The sequence below is a fragment of the Asparagus officinalis genome, chromosome 5 (genome assembly GCF_001876935.1).
Source record: "Asparagus officinalis chromosome 5, Aspof.V1, whole genome shotgun sequence".
In the NCBI taxonomy this organism is placed as follows: Eukaryota; Viridiplantae; Streptophyta; class Magnoliopsida; order Asparagales; family Asparagaceae; genus Asparagus; species Asparagus officinalis.
The window spans coordinates 3,400,420-3,418,016 of NC_033798.1; the positions used below are offsets into that span (position 1 = coordinate 3,400,420).

General features: G+C 36.1%; 2 protein-coding genes across 2 annotated transcripts in view; one reads left to right on the forward strand and one right to left on the reverse strand.

The window, feature by feature from the left end:
- On the forward strand, positions 4,423-8,732 carry LOC109843733 (huntingtin-interacting protein K). Its single transcript, XM_020412690.1, has 4 exons — positions 4,423-4,618; positions 4,957-5,012; positions 8,275-8,341; positions 8,448-8,732. The coding sequence occupies exons 1-4, from the start codon at positions 4,487-4,489 to the stop codon at positions 8,526-8,528; spliced, it is 336 nt and encodes a 111-aa protein (XP_020268279.1). The 5' UTR covers positions 4,423-4,486; the 3' UTR covers positions 8,529-8,732.
- Positions 9,626-17,597, reverse strand: part of LOC109842697 (ATP-citrate synthase beta chain protein 1) — an 8,788-nt gene continuing 816 nt past the window's right edge. Inside the window, 15 exon segments of the mRNA XM_020411552.1 lie at positions 9,626-9,897; positions 10,466-10,750; positions 12,245-12,315; positions 12,439-12,515; positions 12,636-12,741; positions 13,012-13,139; positions 13,234-13,366; positions 13,477-13,605; positions 13,710-13,865; positions 14,729-14,805; positions 14,927-14,987; positions 16,210-16,344; positions 16,788-16,911; positions 17,006-17,071; positions 17,582-17,597. The exon segment at positions 17,582-17,597 is cut by the window's right edge and continues 11 nt beyond it. Coding sequence (XP_020267141.1) covers positions 9,822-9,897; positions 10,466-10,750; positions 12,245-12,315; positions 12,439-12,515; positions 12,636-12,741; positions 13,012-13,139; positions 13,234-13,366; positions 13,477-13,605; positions 13,710-13,865; positions 14,729-14,805; positions 14,927-14,987; positions 16,210-16,344; positions 16,788-16,911; positions 17,006-17,071; positions 17,582-17,597 — 1,640 coding nt within the window. The 3' untranslated portion in view covers positions 9,626-9,821.

Consider the following 17,597-nt stretch of genomic DNA (forward strand, 5'->3'; position numbering starts at 1 on the left):
CAAATTGCAATCTCTATATCTTTCAGGTTTCCTAATGGTTCTTTTATTTCTATCCCTAGTGAGTTGATAATCATTCAAATCATGCATGTTATCTATTTCCTGCATATCATGCTCCACCTCATTTGGAATAATCTCATCTTGATTTTCAATAATTATATCATTCAATTTTTCTTCAGGAAATGATTTGGGTTGATTAATAATAGGCTTTTGGTCCACCTCATTTGGAGCATCATTTTCAGGAATAGGAACATGTAAAGGTAAACAAGGAAATTCATTTTCATTAAAGACAACGTCTCTGCTTATCACTACCTTAAATCCCGGTTCACTCTTATTCCAAAGCCTATAACCTTTTACCCCTTCAGGATATCCTAAGAAAACACATTTCTTAGATCTAGGTTCTAACTTATCAATCTTTTGATGCACATAGCCAGCACTCCCGAAAATTCTCAAATTATTTAAATCAAGAGGTTTGTCTCAAATTATTTAAATCAATAGGTTTTCCCGTGAACACAAATTCAGGGCATTTCCCTCCTAAGGGAACAGAAGGAGACCTATTAATCAAATAGGCCGCAGTACAAACAGCTTCTCCCCAGAACTTCTTGGAGAGCCCAGATGTGGCCAACATAGCCCTCACCCTCTCTAAGAGCGTTCTATTCATCCTTTCAGCAATCCCATTCTGCTGGGGTGTGTAGGGAACAGATTTATGCCGTTTAATACCCCAAGTAGTACACAAATCTCAAGACCATTGTCTGTCCTAAGAGTTTTAATTTTCTTTCCCGTTTGGTTTTCAATCATAATTTTCCAGTTTTTAAATTTATCAAAAACTTCAGATTTTTGTTTCATGAGTAAAACCCAAACTTTCCTAGAATAATCATCAATTATGGAAAGAAAATATTGGTTCCCTCCATGTGTAGGCACACTAGAGGGACCCCACACATCAGCATGCAAATATTCAAGAACACTAGTGCACTTAGACTGGTTAGGAAAAGAAGTAGGAAAAGTAACCCTATGTTGTTTTCCTAGCACACAAGATTCACAGAAAGAGATGGGGGATATTTTATCACTACCAAAGTGACCTCCTTTATGCAAAATTTCTAATCCTTTATTACTCATGTGACCTAATCTATTATGCCATAAAACAGATTTATCACCTATCATAGAATTAACAGAATCAAGCACAGGTTCAACATGACAAATATACAAATTGATTTATTTTTCAGCAGTAAAAACAACAAGAGACCCTTTTTGAATTTTCATAATCCCTTTACCCCATTTTCCCTCCAAACCATCATTTTCTAGAGATGCACAAGAAATCAAGTTATAACGTAAATCAGGAACATGCCTAACATCCTTCAAAGTAAACACAGAACCAGAGGAAAACCTAAGGCATACATCACCAGTTCCTAAAACATTGCATTTCTTTTCATTTGCCATTGACACAAAGCCATTCTCTATTTTCTTGTGGTTTGAAAACAAAGTTTTAAAAGGAGTCATATGAAAAGTACAACCAGAGTCTACCAACCAATCTGATTTACACAAAGGATCAGATAACACAGAGTTCAAATATGCATAATCACACAGATTATTAATCATGAAAATCTCACCCATTTTGCCCTCACAGACAGCCATATTAGCATGTTCATTTTGCTGATTTTTCTTAGGCTTAGGACAATCTTTAATAAAGTGACCAGTTTCATGACAATTATAGCATTTTTTAGCTTTAAACCTGGACTTAGACCTACCTCTTCCATTTTCAAATTTTTTCTTACTTGATTCCCCATTACTAGCATTCTTTTGGTAATTAGACATATTCTGAAGCCTACCCCTCACATGCATAACCTCACCGGAATTTTTATTTCCCCCAGAATGTTTTAAATCTATTTCCTTACTCTTAAGACCATTGACCACAACATCAAGGGTAACCTCATCTCTACCATATTTAATAGCAGATTTCACATCACTATATGAGTCAGGAATAGCATTTAGAAGGGCAATAGGAGTATAATCATCTATATGTTTATCACCAGTTAACTTAATATCTGAAATAAGTTTTGTGAAAACATCTAGGTTCTCCTCAATGTCCTTAGACATATCCAATCTAAATTTGAAAAAATTTTCAAGCAAAAACATTTTACTGGGCAAAGAGGTTTCAATATAGAGTTCTTCAAGTTTATCCCAAAGAGTTTTAGCACATTCTAAAATTCCAACTTTTCTAATCACAGAGTCAGATAAGTTCAAATAAATTGTGGAACAAGCATTTTCGTTCATTTCCGCCCGTTTATTTTCAGTGTCAGAAGTTAAATAAGTCTGACCAACAGCCCTAACGGACTTCTGTTGAATTAAGATGCATTTTATTTTTTGTTTCCAAATGCTAAAATCAGATTTTCCGTTGAACGGAGCCATACCATATTGAATCATACTATATTGATTAGCAGCGGACATTTTTCACACAGAAAAACAAACAGCAAAAAAAGAAGAAGCACGATTTTGGTAATTATCCGGCTCAAAACGTGTGAAGCAACTAGCACGAACAAATGAGAAGAACGATGAACACAAAGTTCTTGTTTCAATCTCTTTGATCTTTCACACGAGCACTCCAAAAAAAAACAGTATTTTAATTTCTGAAAAAAGATTTAACAGTCCCAAAGATTTACTGTAATTTTTCAACAAAGCCAGAGATTAATCAGATTGAATGCACAGAACTTCAAAGATGGCGATGCAGACAAGATCAAGCTAATAACTACAGAAACAGATTTCCGTCACCTCACCGACCGCCGCCTGTTTTTCCTGATTCTGCTGCTGCTGATGCTGAAATTCCTTCATGAAAGAGGCTCTTTTTGAGAAATATTTAGCAAAAACGACCATTTTGCTAAATATTTAGCAAAATCGACTTTTTTTTGTTATATCACTAAGTCTGATTAAAAAGAGGTCGATTTTTGCAAAATATTTGTTGTGAATTAACGTCGCTGTTTGGCTCAGAAGCCTGCTCAATCAGTCCTTCTTCTTCAACTGTGCACCACCAAGAACACAAAGGGGGAAGCTACTGTCACTCTCTAAGATCTCACAAAGGGTTGAAAGCACAGAGGCTTCGAAGGAGCACAGAGCTCAGATCGTGAAGAGGATCGCACAAAGGGGTAAAGCAAAGAGCTCAAGATCTCGACACCCTCGCTGTTTTCCACACCCACCAAGCTACTACCGGCCCTTCACCTTAAATAGGGAAGGGGGCAGCCGACACGGGGGAGGAGGCTAGGGTTTAGGGAGGTAGGAGCCGACCTACGGATGGGACTCACAGCGGCGGGCATCAGATCACAGAGATCGGGAGGAGGTGAGAAACCATCGAATAAAGGGTGAGAAGAGAGGGGCTAGGGCTCATCAGTTTAAACAAAAAAGGAAATGAGCCTTTATGGAGACGGGCCAAAGTCTTTGGGCCAACAAAAATAACAACAATATTAGTTTTCAAAACACACAGGACTACCTATCCCGTGTGTTTAGCAGTCGCTAACCGCGCTCTAAGTAAGGTTCGATTCAAGCATGATACATTTTTTTATTGGGAGAACCCAAGTACTCTCTTGCGGATCCAAAAAACTCACGGGACTAATAATGTTGTGGATTTTCTGCATGTACCCAGCCTCCGCAGCCTCTTATGCTGCCTTGACCCTTTCCATGACCCATTGAGAAGCGGCCTGCTCTCTTGCTGCCCCTTTTGGCTTTTGTACGAGTTTAATTTTGTTAAGGTGCAGAGTGTTTCACCTTTGCCACTCAAGCGAAGGAGGCATAGATTCTCACGCCAAAAGGGGCAGCAAGAGAGCAGGCAGCTTCTCAATGGCCAACAGAAAGGGTCAAAGCAGCAGAAAAGGTTACGGAGGCTGGGTACATGCAGAAAACCCACGGTACGGACTTGGTTTTCTAAGTTTTGTTTAGAGCGCGATTAGTGACCGCTAAACTCACGGGATTAACATTTCGTGTGTTTTAAAACTCATATTTTGTAAAATAGACATCTTTTTAGTTAGCCTTAATAATGAGCTGGTTAAAAAGAGATCGATTTAGCAAAACGGTCGTTTTTGCTTAATATTTATCAAAAAGTGCCTCTTTCAAAAAATTTCTCACATCTATAAACCATTAACCTCAATAAGACTTTTTGTTAAGCTTCTATTGCAAGTACGTTTATTAACTACAGTTAAATAAATAGCTTTTAACTGTCGCGAGATGTTTCGGTTGCACGCAACTCCAGTCACAAGTATTGTACGTACGACGAATCAAATGTCTCGTACAAGTAAGAGTTTTCCACCCAGTTTATTTGGAATTGCTCTTGGGCCCACTATTATTCCAAAAACTAGATGCAAACCAAATCCAAGTGTGAACTAAGCCCGGCCCATTTGTGGGCCCGTATTACAACGCTTCCCTTCAAGAGACGAACAGCTGCAGCTAAGATTTTTGCTAGAGAAAGAGTTGGAGAGGAGAAAAGGACCCCCCCCCAAAAAAAAGAATGGAGGCAGGAGACGAAGCTGCGGTCGATAGAGTGGTCGACTCCAAGGATTTACAGCAGCAGAGCAAAGCCCTCGATAAGCTCACCGATCGCGTCGAAGATCGCCAGCTCGATTCCACTCGAGTTCAAGAGGTTTCGCTCTGATTCGCCCTATTTTTTAAATTTCTTTCTGTTTTTTTTGGTAATTCGTTGAAAATAATGATTTAGGGCGAAAAACCCATCTGGGATTATTCCGTGTATGCGGGCAATTTTATCCATGTCTGTGAAGTGTTTGATGAAATGCGTTAGTCCAAGTTTTTTTCTTCTTCAATTTTCCCCCTGTAGTCCATTAAAATTAATGATAAGTGTACGGAAACCATATGAGATTGTGCTATTTATTTCGCCGGTTTCATTTGTGTGCGAAGTGTTTCGTGAAATGCTTGAGCAATGTGAATTTAATGACTGTAGAGGTTTATTGTTTGTGTTGGCAGGCTATGGCGGCTCTCAGTTCGTCTAAAGAAGCTGATTTAAATGCCATGAGGATGAGGTGATTTGATGTGTTTTTTTTTGGGTCTTTCTTCAAATGCATTTTGGATTGTTACTTTTGTTGTTAGTATATTGAGTACGGATTAATAAAGTCAAGATTTTGTACAATCTTGCTCTCCCGACAAAGTTATGTGAAAGTTGTCTATTGTGGTCCTAAATCAAGATGAAATTAAGATGGTTTAACTTTTAAGGAGGTAGCTAATTATGGGCAAGGTTAGAAGAAAAAAACATATGAAGGTGGGTGATTAACTTGTAGCCAAGGTGATTGAAATATTTATATTCGGACAAGGTAGATACCGTTGTCCAATACATGATTTTCTGCATCAAATCATAGTATGGAGTTACATTTGCTTTTGAACAGAATCAACACCTATGCTTCTAGAATGACAACAGAGAATAGCACACTGGCTTCAGTTGAGTATTTTTAATTAATTAAATGGTGTGTTCTGTGGTTAGTGGACATGAATACCTGGCAGAAAGTGTACAAATACTGTGGACATAACCATCATCCAAAACTGATACAAGGATATGCAGATTTCTTCTGAAGATATGTATGTTTAATTATGTATTGGTTGTTATTCATATGTAAACGAACTTGATATTATGAATTCATGATTTATAAAACTTTTTTTGGGGGGGGTCAAAAGGAGGCATGCCATTTACTTTTGAACATATGTATGTTTAAATATGTATTGGTTGTTATTCATATGTATGCGAACTTGATATCATGATTTGTAAAACATTTTCCTCCCCAAAAGGAGGCATACCATTTACTTGTGCATATTTTTTTAGGTAAATAATAGTTTCACACATTTCTCAGTATAAGGTGCAGTTGGTCATTTGTGTCGTTTCCTGGTGTGTTGGCCACCAAAGTTTTTGTTGGGAGAAGTATATACATACATACATACATATGCATATATATGTATGCATACATATGCATATATATGTATGCATACATATGCATAAATATGTATGTATGTATGTATATATATATATATATACATACATACATATATACATACATACATACATACATACATATGCATATATATGTATGCATACATATGCATATATATGTATGCATACATATGCATATATATGTATGCATACATATGCATAAATATGTATGCATACATATGCATAAATATGTATGCATACATATGCATAAATATGTATGCATACATATGTATAAATATGTATGCATATATATGTATACATATAGATACTTATATATGTATATATATACATATATATATATCAACTTAGTTAAAATTAACTATGCATATTGAAGAAGCTGAAGAGCAACAGTTTAGAAGCAATCTCAGTAGCTCTTGCACAATATGCTCGTACTGTTTTCTTGTTGGTTCTCTGAGATGTCAAATAAGTTAGCTTATAAGTCCCATTTTGAAAATATGGTATAGCTCGGTTTTTGAAAGACTAGCTTATAAGCTCACCTAAAAAAACTAGGTTTGACCAAGCAAATTACTATTCTACTCAAATAATTTTTATAGTATTTTTATCAAAAAAGCTAAAAGCCAGTCTAACTAATAAGCTTTAAAGAATAAGTCTTCCCAAACACCTTCTATGTCAAAGATACACAAGGAAACACGTGTCCCTCGGTTATAGATTACAATGTAAAAGTCTACATTCAACTCTATATGTCTAGTATGTACCAAGCTCTTAGCATTATCATTGAAAATTCGGAATTGCTAGCATGTCAAATAATTTTCTTTTGTGACTTCTGAAACGTGGTAAACCTTTTTTTTGGATCGATACCTGTGCTTGACTTTCTAATTTTATGAGTATGACCACCTATCAATTAGCATTGTCCATAAACTCTGTGGACCTTTTCATCTATCCTAAGGATTTGAATTATTAAAAGTAAACTACAAACATTCAACATGGTGAAATGGTGAGTAAGAACTTTTATTAACTCAATGACACTCGTTACTTTAAGACATATATTTACAAACTAAAACAGGAAACTCTGGTGGTGGTTTGTGAAGGGAATTTGATTATTAAGCAATACCAACCACTTATAAGTGTTACATTTGCAAGCTAAAAAATAGAACACAATACAAGCATATTGTTTTGACAGTTTTACCTCGGGTGGTTTGTATCTATTGATGTACATGAGTAGCATATACCGACAACTAGCTTAGATCTCATCAAATCAACCTGTCTAGGGATCTAAGTTTTTCCTTGTTTGGATGGAGGTTAATGGATGGAGGTTAATGGACGGAAGTTAAAGTGAAATTTCAATTTCACATTGTTTGGGAGTTTTTTTGAGGGGTTAGAGGATGGAATGGAAGATTAAATTTCCTTCCATTTTCCTCCCCTCCAATTTGGGGGTAGAGGATGGAATGAAAACCAATGTAAAATTTAACAATGTGATAAGACAATTATACCCTTATGACACTAAAATCAATGACTAAGATATACTCTCATCCAATATGTAAGGGTATTTATATAACTTTATACATATTCACTTAACTTCTGTCCTCTTTATTAGAAACTTCCAAACAAGTTAAAACAAATTTACTTCCGTTCCCCTTACTAGACTCCCAAACAACATTTTATCTTTTCACTTCTATACCCTACCTTTCCTTTCCATTATTTTTCCATCCCTTCCCTTAATAAACTCCCAAACAAAGCATTAAAGTACTAGAGAAGATAATCATTGAGAACCTTACAGAATGTAACAAAATAGAAAGAGATTTGAGAAATTGAGATAATATAGCTGGAAGGGCTGTTGGAACTAGTACCATTGTGGGATAATGTAATTAGTAAGTAGAAGTTCTTGTTATATATGACCTTGCACTAGAACCCTGAGGTCCGCAGTACAAATGGCTGCATTAAATGTTAAGTATGAACTATGAAGCTATTGCTAACTCCTGGTTCAATATATAGCTACATGGGTTTTATATTAAAAGTGCCAAATGGTAACGTTGAGTTCAGATGAAACGGTAAAGACCAGATCAACCTGTAGCAACGTTCATTTCGCTTTTGTAAGTCATATCATTTGGCTGCATCCCCCTGGAGGGCTGTTAGTTTCTCACAATTTTGTGTCTCTATATAAAAGGGCTTTGATTCTAGCCAACTACTATATTTTAAGTTATACATTGTTTGTCAAGGTTAAGTAATCTTCATACAACGATTTCTGTTTTATTGTTTTCTTTTTTCCCCCTCTTCCTATATTGCTGATATGTACTATATATATTTAAGTTCCCTCTACAATTTTTCATTTTTGATTTTGTTACCAGGGAGAAAGAATTAGCTGCTGTTAAGATCAATCCTGCTGATGTCGATATAATCGCAAACGAGCTTGAGGTCACAAACTAGATCTTTTCCTTCACTCATTTCCTTTTATGTGCAAACTATATTAGTCTGGTCTTCATTATATATTTATTTATTTACTTATTATTTTTGTGTGCAGCTGGACAAGAAGGTAGCTGAGAGAACGCTACGTGAGCATAAAGGCGATACCGTCGCTGCCATTCGCCACTTGCTTCGCTGAAGGGCCTTGTAGTTTTTTTTTGAATCTGTTTTTTATCCTTAATGAATGATTCTGGAACAATTATCACAACTCAAGATACAAGGGAAAGATGCAGGATGAGATGTTTCACCCTTGTATTAACTCTTGCATTGTAGTTTTGAAGGAACCAAGTTTTCGTCCGGTATTTTTAGTTAATCTGATCGCATGGCAAGCTTGCTTCGAATATGAGGAGGATTGGTGCATATTGTAAGTCGTAGAGAAGTCCTCAACCTCCTTTAAGTCCAGATTATGGGTTTGCTAGCCCGTTAATGACCGGCTTAATACTAGGGATAATCTCCTTAAGTAGAAAAAAATACAGTGTTGTCAGGGGGTTGGTGCTCTATGATCAGGAGGAGGAAACTCTCTCTTTTGTTTTGTAGTTTTGTCCAGAGTACTTGTGGCTAGATTTCGTACAGGGTTCAAGTTCATTGGCGTGATATTTTCTTGATCTAGGGACCTGACAGAATATGTTATTTCTGTCCATAACATTAATCATATGCTCCACCCTTGGATTAATTGACTTTTAAGTAATTTGTATGCCCTAATTCAGAGAAGAGCCGCTCTCCTTCGTGCTTTCTAAGATATAATAACATGTTATATTTCTTCTTTGAACTATCAGGTGGCAATAAATGCAGTCTATCTGATAATTGAGAAAGTATCTAGAAATGGTCTATAGCAATAAATGCACATCCAAAGGATGTCAATCTTTAGATTCGTGCATGAATCCGGAAATTCAGTGATTCAAGGGCGGACACCCACTCATCAGGCATGAAACCATTGTAGTTCTTTCGCCCTGCCCTAAAAAATAATTGGATGATAAATGGCCTATTATCCTTTCATCAGAGCAACACTAATCAATCCCGGAAAAGTATCAAGTGCGCCCCGGTTCATGGCATTAAATGTGCACGCAAATGATGTCAACCGTTGGATCATTAGACTTCGAGATTTATGTCCAGATCTAAGGGTTGACATCATTTGAATACACATTTAATACCATGGGCCGTCCCCACCAGGTATTCTCCAGGTCCACAGATTAACTGCTCAACATTTCAGTACTGAACAATATATGCTATGAAAAATGAGAGAAGAATCTAGCGAGCATATAATAACGAAATGGATCAAATAAGCTTACAAAATTTATAGACTAAAGTACTGATCTGCAGTACCACAATTGACAATTGAAGTTTCCGAGTCCCTACAGCAATAACAATGAAAATATGCAGGGAAAAATTGGAACATGATGGCTACTGTTACACTCTGGAATCGAAATAATGATCACTTGGTATATAGAACATCCTCCCAAGGGTGGCGGTAGAGAGGCTGTTTCAACCTCTTCTGATCAAAAGTGTGCCTGAAATTTCAAAATCGAAACCAAAACCAAAGGAGGTAAGCCTCTTTACTATGGAAGTATGAATAATGTTAGAACAGAATATCTTAAGCAAGGCATTGTATCATTCTTTTAGATTTTTAGTTTCATATTTATTTAGATAATGAATGAAGCTGTGCAATAAAAGAAAATATGAAAGATTTTGGATAGGTTCATAAGATTTTGGATAGGGTCATGAGAATATTACCTCCTCTTCCAGGAACATAATGGTTAAGCAGCTAATCTCATGAAGATGAATGAAATAAGGGTTATTTGCAGATACTTATCACTCGTGTTCTATTTTATTAGTATATACATCCCTAATCCCCACGATGACATGTTTTTTCCGTTAGTTTTTAAAATCCCAGACATATTTGGAAAAACATCCCTATACAATACTCTTGATTGGACTTTAGAACTAGCAGAAAAATACGTTGTCACGAGTGCCAGGTGTTACATATACTAATGAAATGGAATAAGATACTTTAGGGGGGTGGATCTGCAAATAATCAATAAAATAAATAAGTAACGGTGCTTATGAATGTAAACTCACCCGATAAGACCAATTGATCGTGCTAGGACAAAGAGACCATTCAAGTATCCAATCCCAACTATCTCATCAATCTCTTGCTTGGTGAACATTCCACTGCCAGAGAGAAGATCGAGGAAGAGAGATCCAATTGCTCCATCAACATTTAGCACCAAGTTATTTGCTTTCGATAGTGTGTAGGTCTCAACCTGAACAGCATATTCCATGTATTTAACAGAGGGGAAATGTGTGTGAGCGTATTTTTGGAGCAGCTGCACTCTCTTGTCTCTGTTGTCTCTGCTCTTGATCCTGAAAACATATCAAAATATTTGGTGTTGCAAATTTTGAAGGAAAATATCTATATTGTCAATATGGTGCCAGTGAAAACTGCCACCTTTCATTGAATGTACTATCAAAATTTCTATGTAAATATACATGAATTGGGACAAAATATCACAAATAGGGTTTTTTGTACAACCCCCCAAATCTATCTGTTTGGCAGATATATGACCCAAATTATCATGTTTGCTGATTTATTCCTACATTCTCCCACATGGATTTTTATAATTATCTCATTTAACACTGTTAAATTCATAGGTGTAAATTAGCAGACATGCAGATTTGGGGTGTAAATATGCAAATAGGATAAATTTAGGGACATAGGGATAAAGAATCTTTTTTAAGGGATAGTACAGGGTTTAGTTTTGCCATTTTACCCTTTCTTGGTTTGAAATTTAACAGTATTAAATGAGAGGGTTATTTTAACTCAGTGTCAAAGAATTAGACGTAAATTTATGGTCAGAACTGGGGAATAAATCTGCAAATAAGATACATTGAAGGGTATATTGGTCAAAAAAACTAAAAATTATGTGAAAGTGGAAGTACTGCAACTCAAGCAACTTAGTTTAAAAAATAATTCTACTGAAAGACTTTCCCCGAAATCCACCGGTAAGAAGAAATTATCCCACAGTGGTTCTGTACCTTTCATATTGAGCTCAGGTTCATTGGAGTGAATAACAATACTACAGTAAACTTAACAGACACCAGTACATTAGACAGATGCATGTTATACTAATATTTGAAGGTATGAACTTGCACTTTGAAATCAATACATGGTTGATTTTGAACTCAATCCACCCTAATGAAAAGTCTTATTAGAAAATAGCTTCAGCTTCTCAGAATGGTTCGGTGTCACTCATGATTAAACACAGAATATATGTTCAGTATTGACATACTTTTGATCATGGTGCTCTATGAAGCTATAGAGATGCCGTATATGTTAAGTTTAGAGGTGGGCTATGTTTAAAGGTGTGATACACACTTCTATTCCATGGATACTCATTGTTGATTTTATGTTCGATAGATTTTGACATGAAAACTTGCATAAGGTGATCATTCAGCTCTACAACTTTTAAAATACCCACTTTTTAATTGATTCTCCAAAGAGAATAGAGCCTATGAAAGTAATGACATAGCAGAATCCTGAAGCAAGCATTGGCGGCATGTGAATTATAGGGGAAAAAAATCTCAGTTGCACCGGCTAATAAATCCCACCTTGTCTATAAATGAAAAACATGCAATATGAATGCATCTGCAGCTATTAATATGGGGGACATATATATGTACAAAGATGCCATGATTCTGATTCAAACATTTGAAGCATGTGAACTATAGGAAACCAGAATGGATCTGCAGCTACTAACATGTGGGGATATACATGTGCAAATAACATAGTGATAACATGTCATTTATATATTTATTTCGAACAATGTGATTAAAAAATAAACAGCAGAAAATATATACCTGTGACCAATCCCTGGTACTCGAATACCTTTCTTTTTCATACTCTCAACGAACTCATAAGGAGTGAGACCCTACGAAGAAATGCATGCATATGTGAAATGTCCCCACTCCCCAATAATTAAAGTAGCAAGACTTTGATGCATTAGCAAGTGAAAATATAAATTTATAGATTATTTGATACCAAGCCAACTCACCCTATCATATGCATCCTTGAAGTATCGAGCAGCATCGTCAATTGCACCACCAAATCGAGGACCAATTGTAAGCAGTCCTGTTTAAAAAATGATAAAAAACCATTAGCATTAATTTAGTTGTTTGCTTACGTCATAGGTGTTTCTACATAAAAAAAGTAATGCATGACTTTTAATACCATTTACGGGTGTAAATATACCTGAAACAAGGCTAGAAACTAGATCCTTCCCAGCCCTTGCGGTCACGATAGCATTATGAGCACCAGACACACAGGGCCCGTGATCAGCACACAACATGATGCAGATCTGAGCACAAAGAACTGATACTAAGCTAGAGGCAAGTGATGCTTACTAATGATTAGCAATATTATGGTCAAGGTGTCAAGATCAAGCCAGACAATTGACAGCTATCACCTATGAGGAGGAAACACTTGGGAAACTAAAATGGAACACACAAATGTGTATTCTCAACTGGGTTAAAAAATAAATTAACCTATTCACCAAAACTGTGTTTACCCAACTCAATAGGGTTAAAAAAATTAATTAACATATTCACCAAGAACTGTGTTTACCCACCTCAATAAATTGTGTACAATAACGGGGAAGGCTGCGCTTGAACCATAAAAGAGATATAACATCACCAACACCATAGCCCCGTTCAATAATGGTCGACATTGGCAAACCAGCATAACATGGTTCTTCACCTGTAAATGAAACCAACAGTAATTGGGTAAACCTAGAAAAAATTTCTGCAGGGATGTAACTTGAAATCTAGAGAAGAGAGAGTCATTATCAGACCTCTGTCATCAGAGATTGTGGAGATGATGTGTGTTGGGGCACGGACTTTTCCACTTTTGATTGCTGTGCTAAGGTCCTCAGGAATTGGAGGAGGTGTAACTTCAGGTACAGGGGTAATCTTCCCTTCATCGACCTAAACAATATATATAGGAGATCATTTGCAGGAAGGTTAATAATTACAATTTACTGCATGATTTCTCCACTTATAAACATATTAAACACATTGGTCGAATACAAACTTACAAGTTTCTCGAATGTCACTTTTATTGCACTTTCCAGAGCTTCAAAAGAAGTTGGAACAACTGCTCCTGATTCCTTTAGAGCCTGATTTTTTGCTTGTGCAGATTCCAACTCACCACCACTTTTAGCGCCCTGGTTTAAGTAAAACAGAACATGAAAATCTCGAGCTAGTCATGATGGTCATTGAGATTCTTAGTAGTCAAAGAAGGTAACGGCAAAAATATTTAAGAACTTACAGCATGACCAAACTGAACTTCTGACTTGAAGAGCCGTGCACAGGTTCCACTAACCCAGGCAACAACTGGTTTATGAACCTTTCCTTCTTTTAGTGCCTCCACAAGAGAGTACTCATCACGTCCACCAAGTTCCCCCAGAACAACCATCATTTTAATCTAAGACCCGGATAGAAGAGAACTTGTCAAATATAAAACTAACATAAAGGATAAAATATGGAGGTATATTTTTCAGACAATAAAAATCAAACAAACTTAGAGATCGCAGACTTTCAAAATGCAATATTTCTAAAGAAATTGGTAACCAAACTCCATAACATTAAGGGTATCTTGATATTTAAGGACATACATGTCTGGTTGCAGGCAGCTTTTAGTGACTTAGTGACCTGATCTTACTCACATGTAAAAAGCCAAAGGTGTGATATAAGCCAACGTTGACAGAGACCATATGGCTACTAATCAGTTTGAAGGTTTGAGACCTGGGGAGAACCATCAATCTAGGTGTGAGGCTGAATTACAAGGTGATGCCCAAGGAGTTATTCAAGAACAGGACCTGAAATCCTAATCCTAATCTGCCTTCCCTGTCTCCATTTTGCGCCCAGATTTTCTCTTTATTGTTTCCTGCCTTCTCTGACTATTTTTTCTGACAGAAGCCACATGTCTGAAGTATAAGACATAACATGGCACTCTCGTTTCCTTTTTTATTTTGGTGTGTGTGTGTATGTGTGTTCTGATTCATTTATTTGCTTTTCAAGGATTGAAAAAAGGAGGGACGGACTTGGATTTAAGCATCCAAAATTCCAAATGTTCAGGAAACCGAGGCATTTAAAATTGAATATTCTATGAGGAGCAATCACTTTTTACCATGCTTTTGTTATTATACCTTAGTAAAATACTCTCTTAATCAATTCATAAAATGTACACTCAAACTTTTACAACGAGAACAAAATGGTAAAGGGGATAATATAAATACATTAAAAAAAGATCTTCAAAACACTAAATTCACATGAAAAGGAAATTACCTGCGGTATATTGTTGAACCGCAAAATATGATCAGAAAGGGTTGAGCCAGGAAAAACATCTCCTCCAATTGCAATTCCTGCAATATTCAACAAGTTAATATAAGCTTCATACATAATTCATAACTTCATACCAATAAATTACGTAAAGTTAATGCCCATACAGTAATGGTTGGATGACTTGCAATAAAAATAGAATACCTTCATAAATGCCATCTGTCACACGTGCAATTGTGTTGTACATCTCATTTGACATGCCTCCCTGGGATTGAGAAGTCAAACTTTAAACTCGTACAATATTATTGCACTAACATAAACATAGAAGAATATATTTGCTTTTTCTATTATTGGTCTACAAAAATGTGTCATTAACTTTGAACTATGAAGACAGAAACCAACAGCCAAACTAAGATGTGCAGAGAGAACCCCCAGTACAATTCTGAGAGTAGCAGATATCCTTCGATTATAATGATCATTTATATTCATCAAGACTAGCATCAATTTTCTTCTTGTAGTAAATGCAGGCATCATATTATTGAAAATCATACTTTATGAAAATCTTTCAGCTGGAAGATGAACTAAAATTTGGATTTCACTAAGTCTACTATTGAGGGTAATCTACTACATAATCATACTGCTCACTACTTTAACGAATATGACAATTTGGCTCTTACAAAGAATTTTAGACTAGTTTTATCTACAACCACTAGCGTACACGTCATGTGTACGCATGCGTGCGCGCGCACACATGCACATGCACGCACGAACCAAGTTCTAGGGCAGTCTCTTTGTAAGAGGGCATGTGTTTATGGCATCACACTGTTTGTCAGGCAGATCATGCAGAAGGTCAATATGGATCCAGCAACGCCAAATCGTAACAATAGCTTCCATCACTTACTAAAATTTTATATGTCAAGGATTTAGTATGTGAGTAGCATTTATTAAAGAAAGGAATGATAATATAGATGAAGTTCAAATTTGAAACAGGAAAGATGAGATTTATTTTCTAATATTTTCTAATTTGAACAAGTACATAGATGAAACATTACTTCTCGGAGAGAGTTAATACAAAAGATTAAAAAGATTTTAAGTGAGTCAATAGGAGAATATGGTTTCTCTCTCTTTAAAAAAAGACCATCCAAGATTACAGCTACATAGTTTGCTAGCCTTAAATCCTCTAAGTTGTAGCTCACGAAGGAATAACGAGGAGCACATAGCGTAATATTCAAGCATGCCTTACTCCAAAGTGTAATTTCGGTAATTTTCTACGTTAAGAAGAATCAAGAGATTTTGAAGGATTGTAATTAAATTAACAAGAAATGACAATAGCAGTGTCTTCGCAATTATATCAAGGAATATAAGAACCTTTTAGCGTGAAGTCCATGTCAAAGGGGGATGGATTAAAAATTATTGACATATATCAACCCTTATAGAATAGTAAGTCTCATGTAATTATTGCATCAAGTAAGAAGCTGAAAGCATACTGATTTGGAAACAAATCCAACAGAGCCAGGTCTGTATAGCTTGCATTGAACTATATTGTCAATAGTTCCTGCAGTGTCTCCAATCTTAAAAGCTCCTGCCTGAATGCCTCCAACAGTTGCAGGACCTATAACAACCTGCAATTAACATCCATCAAAAGATTGACTATCAAACAAAGGATGAATGTATTGTTCTGAAAGGACTTGTACCAGCCCCAAAAAGCTGTCCCATAAGGAATTACAAAAAAGATATCTGATAGGAGCTAGATGGGTATCAACTGTTCCGCAACAGAAACCCTTGGTGTGTGAAAGATGATTTTGTAGTCATCTTCTAAACACACTGACTTTTCATGATAATTTGATATAAAAGAAAAACACTTATTATGTTGCCTCTCCAGAATCTTTCCCATTTTAAGGCAAATTACTAATGAATATCATGAATTCAAGATGACAGGTCTCGATTCATATCGGGTTGCCTTCTAAGTTCACTGGGGTTGGACTTTAAGACGATAATATTATCCACGTGGCACACTCCCAGTAGACATAATAGGAAACCATCAAGTTTATTGACAATAGCTTACCTTGTTGTTAGCTCGTGCATAGGAAATGAGCTGCTTTGTGTCGGCTTCTGGCACACCTTCAGCTATAATAGCTACAACCCGAATTGTGGGTTGTTTTAGAGCAGACAAGGAGGAGGCAGCTGCACTGCAAATTGATAAATTCAACAAATTAAGCATATAAATCAAACGAAAATGAATATTAGTCGTGTTTATTTAAATCATGTAAGTAGAACACCAACCTTCTAAACGATGCAAAGTTGATAAAAACATCAGCAGTTGGATGTGCAGTACAAGCTGCTTCAATGCTAAATTTGAAGACCAGAAGACATAAATTAGCAATCGTGTGAGTGCATTAATAGACATGATAGCTATAAACCATAGCAAAAATATTGAGCACTTCAAATTTGTACTATTTCTGCCAGTAAGAACTATGAAAGAATTGACCTCATTTTTCTTAGAATCAAATATTAATGTTCCACAATGAAATCACCAACAGCTGACGGTAGCAAGAAAGCATTCAACAAGTTTCTATTTCGAAAGATTTGTCTCATTCCCACAATCCTTTTAGTATTAAATCGTGCAAGATCATGCACATCTAGTGAAATGATAAATTGTGAACAAACAGACTTCCGTAAAACAGTCTACCGTAAATAATGAAGCGATAATTCCACGCAAATATAATAAAGGAGCTTTTTCGTCAATAAAAATATGATATTTTCATCATTGCTTTTTGAAATGCACCTTTCTAATGGCATTACCCCTACAAAGTCTCATTCTCTTTTAATTTCTAACTCTGTAAGAAGCAGTAAATTCACCTTGGATGAACTGGGA